General features: G+C 41.3%; 1 protein-coding gene across 11 annotated transcripts in view; it reads left to right on the top strand.

Moving 5' to 3' along the window:
• Positions 1-12591, top strand: part of CLNK (cytokine dependent hematopoietic cell linker) — a 201767-nt gene extending 189176 nt beyond the window's left edge. For 10 of the 11 annotated variants that reach the window (XM_054486877.2, XM_054486880.2, XM_054486883.2 and 7 more), the window contains one exon: positions 7788-12591. In XM_054486877.2, the coding sequence (XP_054342852.1) occupies positions 7788-7934 (147 nt within the window). In that variant the 3' untranslated portion in view covers positions 7935-12591. Of the gene's footprint in view, positions 1-5926; positions 6175-7787 lie in introns of all 11 variants that reach the window. The other variant, XR_008502356.2, reaches the window with a different exon arrangement.
• Positions 12592-17245: the final 4654 nt, after the last annotated feature.

Raw genomic sequence — 17245 nt, 5'->3', positions numbered from 1 at the left:
GCTGGGACTACAGGCGCCCACCACCACGCCCGGCTAATTTTTTTGTATTTTTTTAGTAGAGACGGGGTTTCATAGTGTTAGCCAGCATGATCTCAATCTCCTGACCTCGTGATTCGCCTGCCTCGGCCTCCCAAAGTGCTGGGATTACAGGCATGAGCCACCGCGCCAGGCTTATTTATTTTAAGACGGAGTCTCGTTCTTGTTGCCCAGGCGGGAGTGCAATGGCGTGATCTTGGCTCACCACAACCTCTGCCTCCCGGGTTCAAGCGATTCATCTGTCTCAGCCTCCCGAGTAGCTGGGATTACAGGCATACGCCACCATGCCCGGATAATTTTGTATTTTTAGTAGAGACAGGGTTTCTCCATGTTGGTCAGGCTGGTCTGGAACTCCCGACCTCAGGTGATCTGCCCGCCTTGGCCTCCCAAAGTGCTGGGATTACAGGCATGAGCCACCGCGCCCGGCCAGGAAAGCATTATATAATTCTTAAATGCTTGGGTTTAAGGGTTCTTTTTCCTTAGAGAATAGAGATAGAGGACGTGGACATAGTGTGCCTTTGCATGTGCCAGGCCCTTGTGCCAAAAGCTGTTTAATTTGCTCTCACATGGAGTTCTTGAAAAAACTCTGGAAAGGACATATTAATGAACTGGCCCTTGAGCCAAATGCTGTTTAATTTGCTCTCACATGGAGTTCTTGAAAACGCTCTGGAAAGGACATATTAATGAACCTCATTTACTGGCGAGGAAACTGAGACCTGAGATAGTTACTGCTTTTTATCCAGCATGCCCCACTTTGGTCTGCTAATAAAGAAGAGGAAGTAGAGTGACTCTGTGATAATATCCTAACAGCTTAATCGGACTGTCAGCCGGTTCACTGACTGTCTTGGCAAATAAGGAGCATTTCCTATGGCAGGCCATAGATTAGACCCTCCACCTCCAGAAGAGCTGCTCTAATTATTGTCACCAAGGAACCCTGAGAGAACCAAATGTCTGTTTTAAGAAGCTCCTTTCTGTGTTCATCTGGAATTTTCTCCTCCTTTGCGTTCCTTATTTTTTTCCCATATATGTGTTGAACATACATTTCCACAGGTGAAAGAAGGAATCAATTAAAGCATTCACTAATAATATAAATATATATACATAAAGCAAGAAATGAGAAATAAATCCAAGGCAGAATCCTGAGCTTTGGTGGGGTTTTATATGCACTGGAACTATTCTGTGCAGTTATCCATTAATGACTAATTTGATCTATTGAATCCTCATAGCCAACCTCTGGGGTAGGTGCTGTCAATATTTCAATTTAACAAACTGTGAAACTGAGGCACAGAAATACTAAGTATCTGGCCCAAAGTCACAGCTAGTAAATGGCAATTCTGGGATGCGGTATAGTTTGCAAAACATTGACTTCCATTACCAGTTGAAGGTATACAGATTCTTGGCGTCTTGAACAAAGAATTGGACAAAACACAAACAAAGCAAAGAAAGAATGAAGCAACAAAAACAGAGATTTATTGAAAATGAAAGTGCACTCCATAGGGTGGGAGCGGGCCCAGGCATAGGGGCTCAAGAGCACCCTTAAAGAATTTTCTGCGGTTTAAATATCTGCTAGAGGTTTCCATTGGTTACTTGGTGTTCACCCTATGTAAACCAAGAGAATGAGGTAAAGTTACAAAGTCATTTACTCAGTGTAGGCCCTATGTAAATAGAAAGGATACTTCCTGTCATAACTGAAGTGTTTCTATTTGATTTGGTTCTAGGAAGTCCTTAGATTCCCTGCCTCCAGACCCTATTCTCATGCCTCGCTTCCACAAACAGACTCAAATAACACCATGGCAAATACAAGCAGTCCCCCACCCGTCTGAAAACATTGCAGGTTGAATCACAGTTAAAGAATAGTTAACACTTACTTGGAGCTTACTGTGTGCCAGGCAGTGGGTAAAAAATGACAATTCACAGGTGATTCTTCCTGCCTTCCCTCTGAGGGAGCTGTGCCCTGTGTAAGAGAAAGACGGTCTGGATTTCACTCAGTTCTCTCATGCTTTTCACAGCCTGAGCCTTTTATCTTGCTGAGGAAGAATCACAGCTCTTTAAAACAAGATAAAGGCATTTTACATAGCAAGGCTCTGCTAAATGCAAGCCAACAACTAGCTACTTTAGTTAGGGTTCAATTAAAGAAAGCATCTTCACCCAACTCAGCAGGAAAAACATAATGAGAAACAGCATCTTCAAAGATTATTTTAATTTCATGTAGTTTTATAGCTATCTTGCAACTTTTGAATTTAACCACACAGATGATGCAGCAATGCCTAACTCTTGGGAGTTATTTTGAGTGTGACATGGGTTGATGTAAATAGTGGCAGACACATAGAGGCAGGTGCTTAATAAGTATCACTTCTCCAGAAACTTCGCGGTTTAAAACAACTGAAATTTATTGTTTCACAGTGCTGGAGGCCAGAAGTCCAACATCATGGTATCAGCAGGGCCACACTCCTTCCGGAGGCTCCAGGGGAGAATCACTCCTGGCCTCTTCCAGCTTTCCGTGGCTACTAGCAATCCTTGTCCTCCTTGGTTTATGGCCACCTCACTCCAGTCTCTGCCTCTATGGTCACGTGACCTTCTCCTCTTCTCTGATCAAAATCTCCCACTGCTCCCATCTTATGAAGAAACACATGATTACTTTTAGGGCCTACTGGGATAACCTCAGATAAGCATCCCCTCTCAGGATCCTTAACTTTATCCTGTATTATACCATATAAAATAGTATTAGCTCTTTTACAATGTAAGGTCATATTCCAGATTCTGGGATTAGGACATGGACATATTGGGGGGAATCATTTAGCACCCGCTGCTCCTTTATTTATTGTCCAAGCATTAATTGTATGCCTACAGTATGTTAGACTCAGTGTTGCATTCTGGGAACACAGAAAGAGTCATGTCAAGTCCCTGCCATCCAGGGAATACCCTGTTCACCTGTGCTGATCTCCGTAGGCACCTAAGCAAGAATGAGACTGGTAGAACACTGGCCGTAGCCAGCCAAGGAGGCACCTGCCCTAGCCAGCAAAGGAGGCAACCTGCAGAGCTTAACTGCTCCCAAACATCAGCACTGCATCTCGGTTTTATAAGTCATGTTTGTCAACATTTCTGTGAAATCTCAGAGAAGGGAGATTTCAATTTCAATTTCCAGATCTCTCCTTTTTGTTCTACAAATGTTTATAAGTTTCTAAAAACCACCGTAGATATTTACATGATAAACTAAACTTTAAAAACTAGAAAACAGAGACAAATAATTAACCCACAGGTTTTTTTCACACCTTTCCTGTCTGCTTCCTTCTCCTCCTGCTTGCTTGGCATTTATCTCTTTCTCTTTTCTCCCCCTTTCCTTCTTTCACTCTCATGTGTGTACCCAAACAGATTTCTTTACTTTTCTGGCAAGGAGACATCGCCCACAGTTCATATATAGAATAAACACAAAAGGTTTAAACAGATTTTAAGATCTAACATTAGCATAACATTGGTTGTCCCCCTGGAAAAGATTATTCAATATGCAAGAGCTCAAGTATAATCTTTTTAAAAAGTCTCTTCAGGGCAATAGTTCAGTTTTGACCCCATCATCAGAAACCAATAATAAGAAAGGACCAGGCTGGGCACGTTGGCTCACGCCTGTAATCCCAGCACTTTAGGAGGCCGAGGCGGGTGGATCACTTGAGGTCAAGAGTTCAAGACCAGCCTGGTCAATATGGTGAAACCCCATCTCTACTAAAAATACAAAAAGTTAGCTAGGCGCCATGGCACATGCCTGTAATCCCAGCTACTTGGCAGGCTGAGGCAGGAGAAGTGCTTGAACCTAGGAGGCAGAGGTTGCAGTGAGCCAAGATTGTGCCACTGCAATCCACCCTGGGTGACAGAGCGAGACTCCATCTCAAAAAAAAAAAAAAAAAAAATAGGAAAGACCATGTGACTAGTTGCACCTGTCTTGCTTCCTACTACCTGTTAAAGTTACAATTTCATATGAAATGCCATCCATGTAGCAGATTATTAAAACAATTAATAGCAAATGTATTATTTTGGGACAATCTTAAAGAAAACAGGAATGAGACTAGGACAAAGAAATCATCTTCCCTCTGAAGACTGAAACTAGGAAAGATCTCCTTTTAGTGATGTGGATTTAACCAATTTTGTGAAAGAGTTCTGCATAAAAAGTTTTTTTTTTTGTGGTCATTATTCACTTTTTGTTTTACCAAGCATGAAGACATAAAAAGAAAAGTCTGTGCTTGGTTTAAAATTGGAAATGAAATACAGAAAATTCTTCTCTTCCTAAAGGCTTACAGTAATGGCCTATAAACTTCTTGGTGATTGCATTGCTCTCCCATGATGTTCTTGGCAAAGCTAGAAGGGAGGAGTTAATTGTAAGGCCTGGCAAGTGCTGAGCGCTCACTGCGTGTCACGCTTTCTTCTAAATGCTGTACTGCGTATACATCAACTCCATTCTCACAATGAATCTCAAAGTTAGGTCCTATCGTTACCATCACTGTTCATAGAATAACTGAGGCACAGAGAATGCAAGAAACTTGCTGACAGTCACACTGCTAGTGGTTGGGAGAGCCGGGCCTTGAACTCAGGCATTTAGGCTCCACAGGCCCTCTGCTTACAATTACCCTGCTGTAGTAGAGATTAATCTCCCCATTGGACAACGGGCAAAGTACCTTACCTTAGCATCAGGTAGAAACTCATATTTATTGTATACGTAATATGGGTGGTGTTATAGTCTGAATGTTTGTATTCCTCCAAAATGTATGTGTTGGAATCCTAAGCCCTAAGGTGATGGTGTTAGGAGGTGAGGACTTTGGAAAGTGATTCGGTCTTGAAGGTGGAGCCCTCACAAATGGGATTCGTTCCCTTGTAAAGGAGTGCATTGCTCTCTGGACCATGTGAGGACACAGCATTAAGGCAAGAAAATGGGCCTCTCCAGACACTGAATCTGCCATTTCCTCGATCTTGGACTCCCCAGACTCCAGAACATGAGACATAAATTTCTGCTGTTTCTAAGCTGCCAGGTTTACAGTACTTTTTGTTGTTTGTTTTTTGAGATGAAGTCTCCTCTGTCTCCCAGGCTGGAGTGCAGTGGCATGATCACAGCTCACTGCAACTTCTGCCTCCCGGGTTCAAGCAATTCTCCTGCCTCAGCCTCCCAAGTAGCTGGGATTACAGGCACATGCCACCATGCCCGGCTAATTTTTTATATTTTTGGTAGAGATGGGGTTTCACTATGTTGACCAGGCTGGCCTCGAACTCTTGACCTTAAATGATCTGCCCGCCTTGGCATCCCAAAGTGCTGGGATTACAGGTGTAAGCCACCATGCCTGGCCTAGTATTTTAACAGGCTGAACACACTAAGTCAGACTGACACATAGGTTATCTCATTGGAAACTGCTGCAGATCCAGTAAAGGTTTCAGAGGGACAAGGGACTTACAGATTGAACCAGGACTCTTTGGGTGTGAAAAGACAAACCCCAATTCAAATGAGCTCAGGCGGGAGAGAAGGAAATTTGTTGTAATGTTACCAGAAAGGACAGAAATGGACTAAATCCAGGGACTAGTTAACATCAAGACATTCCCACTCTACATTTATTTCCCCACGTTTTTGTCCCCAGTGTGGTGTCTGTTTGCTCTTCACACACCCCCTCCCCCTACCCCACATGATGGTGGGAAGGAGGAGATGACCCTGGAAGTCACAGGTTTTTAGCGTTTTAATTGCTTTCTATTCAGTTCACCTCTAACAGAAAAGAACATTCCCTCCCAATAGCCCCGAGGGAAGCCTCTGAGCAATGCGGTGAGGTTCTTAAGCCTCAACTGACAATTTTCACAGCACATAGCTCTAAATGAAATTATTTGTTTGCATAGGAAATTATTTTCTGCCTGCTCCCAACAGAATGTCATCCCTGTGAGGTCCTAACTGGTCAATCTCATTCCGCATTGGCTATTCCTGAGGACTTGCAACATTGCTGCACCTAGGATGCCTCGGACAGAGGAAGGAGTGGACAAAACCAAATCAGAGGCAGAGTAGCCCCCACGCGGCTCCCTTTCTTCAGGCTGTGTCATCTCTACCCTGGTTTGTTGGAGCATCAGAGGTCACAAGCTATAGGCAAAGATGAAAAATAAAAAGAAGTATCCAGAAAAGTGAGCCTTCATTCCTGGTCTCACCCTCCCTAGCCATGGGAGACTCTGAGTAAGGTGGTCCACCTCTCTGAGCTGAAATTCCCTTCGCTCTTTAGGGAAGATCATTCCCCCTGCCCTGTTCACCTCACAGGCTTGCTAAGGAGGATCTAAGTTGTCTTGAAACATGGGAGGCAGGTTGAGCAAGCTCTTCCTAATTATCTCCCAATATTCTCCTTCAGGAACTCATCCAAACTCACCTAATCAGAATTACTGTATATGCAGAATGGACATTGAAGGCTCAGAGAGGGAGAGGGTGAGAAGGGGGCTAAGGGATGAAAAATCACCTACTGGGTACATACAATGTATATTATCTGGGTGCTGGGTACACTAAAGCCCAAACTTCACCATTATACAATTCATCCACATAACCAAAAGCCACTTGTACCTCTAAAGCTGTTGAAATTTAAAAAAAAATAATTACTATATATGCTCAAGTCTTCTCAATACCTGTCCTTATGCACAGTCCTGTACATTCTCTGCTTTTAATGTCTTTAAACCCTCCTGTCTACTTATGTGGAATGACCCATAGCATAGCCCATTTCAAGTCTGTATCCTTGACAAAGCACTTCCCCATTTCCCTAAACCTGAAATAATCTTACTTTCCGTTAAATTGTCATAACATTTTATCTGTGTATCTAGAAACACTGAAATCTGAAGCTACCTCATTATTTCACAAGAAGCTCAAGGAGGGCAGCTAAATTAGCTAAGCAGCCCTGTGGTTGTCCCTGTTCTTTCTATGTATACTAGAATTCTTTAGACTTCGTTACTGGAGGGCAAGCTCACTGCAGGCATTGCCCTCCAATTTACTACATTCGAGCCTGAATCTTCTATATTTCTGCTGGTCAGAGCTAAGGTTGAGGTTTGGGAGGCAATAGAGATTCCAAGGCTTGATTTCTGTGTAATTAACCCACCTGAGTCCTTAGGATAGAAAGGTTGTGATAACAATAGAATGGAACTTGACCAGTGTGATCTGATTCCAGAGAGGGAAAACTCCCTGTGTAGGAAGTTTAAAGAGCTGCCATAGGGCTCACTTTTGGTTCCCTCAATAACTTTTTTTCTCCCTTGTTATCATTCTTATCACTCATCCTTCAAGCTTGCCATATTCTTTTTAAAAACTACTTCCGGTCAGGCGTGGTGGCTCATGCCTGTAATCCCAGCACTTTGGGAGGCCTAGGCGGGTGGATCACCTGAGGTCAGGAGTTCGAGACCAGTCTGGCCAACATGGCAAAACCCTGTCTCTACTAAAAATACAAAAATTAGCTGGGCGTGGTGACGCATGCTTGTAATCCCAGCTACTTGGGAGGCTGAGACAGGAGAATCACTTGAACCCGGGAGGCGGAGGTTGCAGTGAGCCGAGATTGTGCCACTGCATTCCAGCCTGGGTGACAGAGCAAAACAATGTCTCAGAAAAAAACAAACAAACCAAAAACCACTTCCTGAAACACCTTTACCATACAAAAATTGTTAAATTGGTTCACCTCTTCCCCATGCAAAATGAAGCACCTTAGCTATACTTTAACCTACAGACACAAAAGATATTTTAAAAATCATTAACTTTCTTTTCTGTGTTTCAGAAGTTTGATTCAGTAGAAGACATCATCGAACACTACAAGAATTTTCCCATTATACTAATTGATGGGAAAGATAAAACTGGGGTCCACAGGAAACACTGTCACCTCACTCAGCCACTCCCTGTCACCAGACACCTCTTGCCTCTGTAGCCTGGTCTTTGTGTTATCTTTGGTTTACTGGACTCAACGCTTCCATCGTTTTCATTGATTTCAAAAGTTTATTTTCTGTGCCTTCAAGAGACAACTTTTTTGACTTTGTGGAAAAGAAAAACGCTCTATAACAGAGAGTGGAAAATCAATCACGGCTTTGAAAGTTCAAACCACAGAGAAAATATTTATAACATGCAAAAAATAAAAACATTCTAGTAACTGGCCACTGGAAAATAAATAAAAATAAAAAGTAGGTTTTTAAAAGTATCTTCTAAAAAACAACAACAAAAAATACTATAAACATAGCCATTATGCTCATGATACAGGCGAGCAGCAAAGGGCACCTGAAGCTGTTGCTTAAATGTTTGCAGCCATTGCAGGACAAGTCTATGGGAAATTCCCATACCTGTGCTCTTTACAGGACACTGCACTGCCTTTATGTCAGTTGTTGGGGCTTACACATCTACAATGTGTGGATGATTTCTTACACTAAAGATGCTGGGCTGGGCGCAGCGGCTCACGCCTGTAATCCCAGCACTTTGGGAGGCTGAGGTGGGCAGATCACGAGGTCAGGAGATCGAGACCATCCTGACTAACACGGTGAAACCCCATCTCTACTAAAAATACAAAAAATTAGCTGGGCGTGGTGGCGGGCACCTGTAGTCTCAGCTACTCAGGAGGCTGAGGTAGGAGAATGGCGTGAACCTGGGAGGCAGAGCTTGCAGTGAGCCAAGATGGAGCCACTACACTCCAGCCTGGGGACAGAGCGAGACTCTGTCTCAAAAAAAAAAAAAGATGTTGGTGAATATTAGCTCTCTTTTACTATAAACCTAGAAATTCAAGTATAGGGAAGAAATGTGGTATGGAAAACCAGCAATTGTGAATGTCACCTTGAAGACAGAAACTGAAAATCCTCTGACTAGGGTGTGAAATGGCCACGGGACCAGCCTCCAGGATCATCTGCTTCGAGTAGCTTTAAGTCAAATGGAATTAACACATTCATAGTACAGAGCTCAGATTATATCCTACACTAGCCTTCAGGCAAGCATATGTCTGAGGGAAACTAAAAATTGTATTTACAATTCCAATTATGGACTTCCATTCAAAGACAGAGAAAAATTGTCCTCAAATTAGTGCTAATTCTTGCAGTAACACTGCACAGGCCATGATATTATTCCCTGTAAAGGTTAAGAGGATTTAATTTTATCATTGTTTTACAAGAAAGATGAGGAAACAGAGGCTCGAAGAAGCTATCGCTCTTACTCAATACGAGAAGAGAGCCCAGATCTTACTCAACATGAGAAGAGAGCCCAGATTGTAATCTGCTTTGCCTGGCTCCATGCAAGCTCATCTTCCCAGGTACATTCTCTGCGCTGTGACATTTTACAATTAAGTTGAAAAGCTAATTAAAAAAAAAGAGAGAGAGAGAGAGAAAGATAGAAACAATTTGAAAATACAGATTTACCACCTTAAAATAAATAAACTTTTCTAGTGGGAATAAGCTTTTTTAAAAAACATACTGTCGAAAATGACAGTATATCATGATGCCAAATGCTACCAAAGCTTACATAGGAAATTCATAGAGTATTTATGTAATTGTAGCATTGATGCAGAAAGAAAACCAAAAATAATTAAAAGGCAATAGAAGCAAATGAAAACAATAAAAACAATGTGCAGGATTATCTCTTTTGTAAGACAGCAGACAATGAGCTCTCTGGGAAAAGCTCTTAGCATCTACCCACCATCCAAATACCCGCTCAGGTGTTCGCCTTTCACAAGGTCAATGTGAAGTGATGCCTATAAGTTACATCAGGAGCATTTAATGAAGAAGCTATTTGTAAAGCTGGAACTTTTGAGACCCAGCTGAGCCTATCATAGAGTATGCCTGCAGAAGATTACATAGAACCAAGAGACAAAAGTGTTTAAATTGGAGCTTGGATACAAAAGAACTCACTGGTCCGGTCAGAGCTAAAAGCTGTATGGTTGCTTTTCAACAAGCCGGGGACAGTATGGAAACAAGGACTTTACAGAAGGGCTCCAGGCTCATATTAAGAAAGAATCTGACCCTCACCCTAAAAAGCTATTGGGGGATTACTGATACCTCCAACTCACTGATTCATTGAGGCCATGTCATTCAATGCTATGTTCTCAAGAAATCTCTATGAGTCCTCTCAACCATTGCTGTTGATAAAATAGGTGAATGTCAGGTGGGGGTTAGCATTTGATAAGGTGTATATTTGAAATAATGTTTTATCGCCTCTTGTTCACAAATACATGATATAATTCCAAGAAGAAAAAAGTACAAATTCAGCATCCTTAAGATGACAGCAAGAATGAGGGGAAAAGGAAGAAAAAAAAGAAATTAAGCATTTTGCAATAAAAAGCTCAAAATATTTTTATGTATTTGAACATTTCTGTAAAAAATATAAAATGAAAAATACTGACATGGGCTGCTTCAGGTAATTGGGGTTTGAGGGACTGTGTTAGTCAGGTTTTCTAGAACTCAGACACCAAGACAAAGTTAGAAGTGCAAACACTGATTAGAGGTTAATGTTTGAGAAAGATAAAAGGGAGAAGAAACAGAAGTATGGGTATGGGGTGGGCTTTCAGGCTCCCACCTGTGAGAGGGAAGAGGGGCGGTGTGGGGAGTGAAGAGAAAAAGCATGAGATTCAGACACAGCTCTGGGAGAGTCTTGGCCAGCTCATAGTGAGGCCCAAAGCAAAGTTTGCCCAGAGAGGAGAGAGTGTCATGCTGGGCAGTAATGTCTGGGTCTTAGTGCCCCACCCTGTTAAGTCATTGTCTGGGGCTATCCTGGGAAAAAAAAAAAAAAGACCTGCAAATGCTGTGGCCAATCCAGAAGGCACAGCTGGAGGCTGTCCACTAACTTGCTGGCCAGCAAGTTATTTCAACGGAGACTCAAGTGACCTACCTCTGGCCTGCCACAGCAACATTCTGAATTCACTGTTTTCAGTGTTGATCATAGTAAGGACAATCACATTTACATTTTGCTTGTAATGGATGATTAAATAATAAGGGTATATAAATTTGATTGTATTTGTTTCTTACAACACTTCTGTAAAGAAGAGAGGGCAGCTATTTCTAATGCATTTTATAATTGAGGAAATTGTACCTCATTGGCCAAAATCTCACAGTGACATAGTTGTGACTGGAACCAAGGTCTCCATATGCAATTATCCTATTCATGGTCTACCTGCTCTATTAGATCTGTAATTGAATATTCAATGATTTGGATTTGGCATGCCCAAATTCCAGTGTTTTAATCCCTTTTCAACCATTACCTCATGTTTAGTTTAAAAGTATCACTTGATATCTGGTTTCAATAGAGTAATAGAATTTTAGCTTTATACAATTAAAGCATTTATGCTTTCCAGATATTTTTTGGACTATTTTTTGAATTATTTTTCTCATTCTGGATAAATGTGCATAGCCCTCATCATTAGTCATGTATTGTGTTAGCACCTTTGTGTACTGCATGTGTATTCATTACTAAGCACTATTGTAGATGTTGAAAATAGAGCAGTGAATGAGTAAGAGAGATAGATGACAAATAAATATACAAACAAATAAGATAATCTAAGTCAGTTTCCCATTACTCGATTGGATTTCTATTTTAACACTTATTTCTGAGTACTTGTGGGGTGATGCCAACATTAAATGTTTTTAGGAAGCTCCTTTGAGATGGCTTTGAAAAGTCCTGAGTCAGAAAATTTAAAATTTTCCCGAACTTATTTATGTGGGGTGTGCATGTGTGTGCCTGTGCATGTGTGCGTGTGTGCATGTGTGTATGTGTGTGTGTGTTTAAGTAACTGCATCATGGCTGTAATCAGTTAAGTCTCCTGTTCTAATTACTATGGAGGAATCAAATGAACCCCATTGTCGAATGTAGCCAATTATGTATGTGTGTACACAAATACAAATTTTTATGAGATAGCCTATATTGTATAATATTAGCATTATATTCGTATATCTTTTTTTATTCTGAGCAATATTTGTTCTAGCTAAGCACATTTACATTCATAATTTACAGCCTTACTAATTTAAATAAAAGTAAATATGTAATTGAATGTTATAATTTTCTCTGTCTCTGAGTATTGAAGAAAGAAATTCAAAACATAGGTTAATTTTGTTTCATGCCCTATTACCCCTAAAGCCCTTTTGAAATTATATTTAGGGCAAATTTAGGATAAAATTACTAGAACAATTATTGACATATGAGCATTATGCTAGACTTTGGAGATAAAAGACGAAAAAGACACAATCCCTGTGATTGTGAGCTCAGAGCCTGGCTGGCAAGATACACATGTAATAACCATCTTAATATGTGTAAGTTAATAACTCATTGTGGTTTTGATTTGCTTTTTCCCAATGATTAGTGAAATTGAGCCACCTTTTCATATGCCTGTTGGCCATTATCAAAAAACAAAAGATAACAAGTGTTGGCAAGAATGTGGACCAATGGAAACCCCGTACATTGTTGGTGGGAATGCCAAATGGTGCAGCCACTATGGAAAACAGTACTGACCTTCCTTAAAAAATTAAAAATGGAACTATTATATTCAGCAATCCCACTTCTGGGTATGTAACCAAAATAAATGAAATCAGGATCTTGAAAAGATATCTGCACACCCATATTCATTGCAGCATTATTCACAATTATTCCAAGATATGGAAACAACCTAAATGTCCATCAAAAATGAATAAATGGGCCAGGGATGGTGGCTCACGTCTGTAATCCTAGCACTTTGGGAGGCCAAGGCGGGCAGATCACTTGAGGTCAGGAGTTCAAAACCAGCCTGGCCAACATGGTGAAACCCCGTCTCTACTAAAAATACAAAAAAAAAAAAAAAAAAGAATTAGCTGGGCATGGTGGTGGGTGCTTGTAATCCCAGCTGCTCAGGAGGATGAGGCAGCAGAATCACTTGAGCCTAGGAAGTGGAGGTTGCAGTCAGCTGAGATCATGCCACTGCACTCCAGCCTGGGCGACAGAGCAAGACTCTGTCTCAAAAAAGAAAAAAAAATTAATGAATCAATGAATGAAGAAAATGTGTTATATACATATAACGGAGTATTATTCAGCCTCAATAAAGAAGGAAATCTTGGCATATGTGACAAGGTGGATGAATCTGGAGGACATCATGCTAAGTGACATAGCCAGGCACAGAATGATAAATACTGCATGACTCCACTTATATGAGGCATCTGAAATAAACTCATAGGGACAGAATAGAATAGTTGTTGCCAGGAGCTGTGGGGAGAGGGAAATGGAGAGTTGTTGTTCAACGGGTATAAAGTTTCAGTTATACTAGGTGAATAAGTACTAGAGATCTGCTGTATAGCACTGTGCCTATGGTCAACGAAAATGTATTACCTACTTAAAATTTTTTTAAGAATGTAGATTTCATATTAATCATGTTAAGTGTTCTTACCACAAAAAGGGAGATGGGGCAGCAGGAAATGTTTGGAGGTGATAGATATGTTTATTGCCTTGAGTGTGATGATGGTGTTATGAATGTATGTGTATCTCCAAACTCATTAAATTATATACATTAAATATGTCCAGTTTTTAAATATATCAATTATACCTCAATGAAGCTGTTTTATTTCTATTTTTATTTTTTTTATTTATTTATTGTTTGTGAGACTGAGTCTGGCTCTGTCACCCAGGCTAGAGTGCAGTGGCGCAATCTCGGCTCACTGCAAGCTCTGCGTCCCGGGTTCACACCATTCTCCTGCCTCAGCCTCCCGAGTAGCTGGCACTACAGGTGCCTTCTACCACGCCCAGCTAATTTTTCTGTATTTTTAGTAGAGATGGGGTTTCACCATGTTAGCCAGGATGGTCTCGATCTCCTGACCTCGTGATCCACCCGCCTCAGCCTCCCAAAGTGTGTGAGCCACCACTCCCAGCCGCTGTGTTTTTTTTTTTTTTTTTTAAAAAGATGATAATACATGTTAACAAGATCATGTAATGCAAAATAATAGATTTGGTAATTCTTTCCCTTGTACCACACCACTGCATTGGTAGGCAGAAATGTGTATGGGAGGATGTAGTTGGGGAAAGTTTCCCAGAGAAGATGTTCAGGCAGAGACTTGAAGGGTGCATTCAGAACGCAAGCTTTAGAACGAGCTTGTCCAACCCTCAGCCCATGGGCCACATGTAGCCCAGGATGGCTTTGACTGTGGCTCAATACAAATTTGTAAACTTTCTTAAAACATTATGGGATTTTTTTTGCAATTTTTTATTTTATTATTTTTTTTGTGCATGTGAGGCAGAGTTTTGCTCTTTTTGCCCAGGCTGTAGTGCAATGGCGCGATCTCGGCTCACTGCAACCTCCGCCTCCCGGGTTCAAGTGATTCTCCTGCCTCAGCCTCCCAAGTAGCTGGAATTACAGGCGCTTGCCACCATGCCTGGCTAATTTTTTGTATTTTTAGTAGAGACAGGGTTTCACCACGTTGGCCAGGATGGTCTCGATCTCTTGACCTCGTGATCCACCCGCCTAGGCCTCCCAAAGTGCTGGGATTACATGCATGAGCCACCGCGCCCTGTCATTTTTTTTTTAAAGCTCATCAGCTATCATTAGTATTAGTGTATTTTATGTGTGGCCTAAGGCGATTCTTCCAATGTGGCCATTGAACACTCTGCTTCAGGAGTGCAGGCACGTTGCCCATTATTGGGTACTCTTGTTTTAGGGGCACTATTCTAGACCATGGGGAATGAAGCAGTGACTACCTGTTTGAAGGGTAAGTGAATACAATAGAAGCAGCATCTGTAGAGAAAGGACAGATAATTTATTAAATGGTTCTGGTTAAATTGGCTCATTATGTAGAAAAAATACAATTACGTCTCTACCTCAAATCATATAAAAATATATTTTACATGAATCAAATACTTAAGAGCAAAAAGCAACCATTAAATTGAATCTTAAATCTTTGTCTAATAATTTTTAAGACTTTGCGATAGGGAAAGAGTTCTTAAGACAAAAACATAAATCATCAAGGGAAGGATTGATAGATTCATTACACCAAAATTTAAAATGTTTACAAAAGTTAGACAAAGTCAAAAGGCAATTAAACAACCTAATATATATAAGCAAAGGCTGTAAACAAGTAATTTATACACACGCACAAAGCTGGAATGTCTTAACTTACCCACTCCTGTAAGTTAAGAAAATTAATAACAATTAAGTACAATTAAGAAAATTAATAGGCCGGGAGCAGTGACTCACGCCTGTAATCCCAGCACTTTGGGAGGCCGAGGCGGGTGGAACATGAGTTCAGAAGATCAAGATTAGCCTGGCCAACATGGTGAAACCCCGTCTCTACTGAAAATACAAAAATTAGCCGGGCATGGCGGCACGGGCCTGTAGTCCCAGCTACTCGGGAGGCTGAGGCAGGAGAATTGCCTGAACCCTGGAGATGGAGGCTGCAGTGAGCCAAGATCACGCCACTCCAGCCTGGGCAACAGAGCGAGACTCCGTCTCAGAAAAAAAAAAAAAAAAGAAAAGAAAGAAAAGAAAATTAATAAGCAGCTAGCTAAAATAATCAAAAACATAAGTAAAAGGACACATTACTAACAAAAAATAAAAGACAAAAGAACAGATACTACAGACATTGAAGGGATATTAAAGAACTATCAGAAGTGCTTTTATTCCAGTGGAGTTGAAATAGATAACTTTACAGATGAAAATCAGTACAAGAAGAAATAGAAAATCTGAATGGCCCTTCATTGTTAAAAGAAATGAGAAGCTTTCCCACGAAAAAGTCTCTAGACCAAAATGAATCCTATCAAACATTTTTAAGAACTAATATCGAGTCAGGTAAGAAGCAAAGAGAGCTGGTGTAGAGGCTTCTTCTCCCAGAGGGGCCTCAAGAGAGAAGAGTTAGCTATGGCATCCCTGATTAGAAAGGATCACCCAGTCCTCTAAGTTAAAACATCCAGCTTTGCTATTGTGTGTCTATTACAGCTGGTTGGTGATGGAATTAACAGGGGATGCCAATAGCCACTGTCATGGAGCTAATGACATGGAGCCTAATGGAGTAGATGACATGGAGCCTAATGAAGCAGAGTGGGAGATGGGGTCTGGCTTCCCTGGTCCCTAACCCCTCAGCACTAGACAATGGACCCACACAGAGGGAGATTTCAGCCTGAATGCTGAAAGAGAAGCCTGAAGAGTGAGCAACCCCCATGAGAATGGCAAATGGGCTTCCTGGCTACCTATTTGTGATGGTTAATACTGAGTGTCAACTTGATTGGATTGAAGGATACAAAGTAGTGATCCTAGGTGTGTCTGTGAGGGTGTGGCCAAAGGAGATTAACATTTGAGTCAGTGGGCTGGGGAAGACAGGCCTGACCCTAATTTGGGTGGGCACCATCTAATCAGCTGCCAGCATGGCTAGAATATAAACAGGCAGAAAAGTAGGAAAAGAGAGACTGACCTAGCCTCCCAGCCTACATCTTTCTCCCCTGCTGGATGCTTCCTGCCCTCAAACATCGGACTCCAAGTTCTTCAGTTTTGGAACTCGGACTGGCTCCCCTTGCTCCTCAGCCTGTAGACAGCCTATTGTAGGACCTTGTGATCATGTGAGTTAATACTTAATAAACTCCCCTTTATATATATATGTGTGTGTGTGTGTATACATACACACACACACATACATATTTATTCCATTAGTTCTGTCTCTCTAGAAAACTGGGACTAATATGGATTTTGGTACTGGTAGTCCATTAGATGAAAGTAAAATGAGCAAACGAACCCTAGAACATTCCTCAGTGCTTATTGGGAGGCCTGGCAAAGGATGATTACCCAGAAGACTCCCCAGCATTTCCAGGCTTCATGTGGTTCTGACAGCTACTTCTACAATAGCAGCCAGAGAAACGTTAATTAAAATAGCAACTACATAGCACTTTCACCCATCACACTGGGTGAAATTAAACATTCAGATAATGTCAAAAGCTGATGAGGATGTACAAAATAAAATTTTCATCTACTAGTTGGAACATCAATCAGTATAGCATTTTGGAAAGCAATTTAGCAGTATTTAGTAAAATACAAAATGTATGCACCCACTGTAATAAGACTTCCAATTAAAACATAGCTAAATAAGAGGCCAAACACAGTGGCTCACACCTGTAATCCCAGCACTTTGGGAGGCCGAGGCAAGCAGATCACTTGAGGTTAGGAGTTTAAGACCAGCCTGACCAATAGGGTGAAATCCTATCTCTACTAAAAATACAAGAATTAGCTGCACCTCCTGGGTTCAAGCAATTCTTGTGCCTCAGTCTCCTGAGTAG

The sequence above is a fragment of the Pongo pygmaeus genome, chromosome 3 (genome assembly GCF_028885625.2).
Source record: "Pongo pygmaeus isolate AG05252 chromosome 3, NHGRI_mPonPyg2-v2.0_pri, whole genome shotgun sequence".
Classification (NCBI taxonomy): domain Eukaryota; kingdom Metazoa; phylum Chordata; class Mammalia; order Primates; family Hominidae; genus Pongo; species Pongo pygmaeus.
The sequence above is the reverse complement of the archived record's forward strand: the minus strand, read 5'-3'. Positions and strand labels throughout refer to the sequence as shown.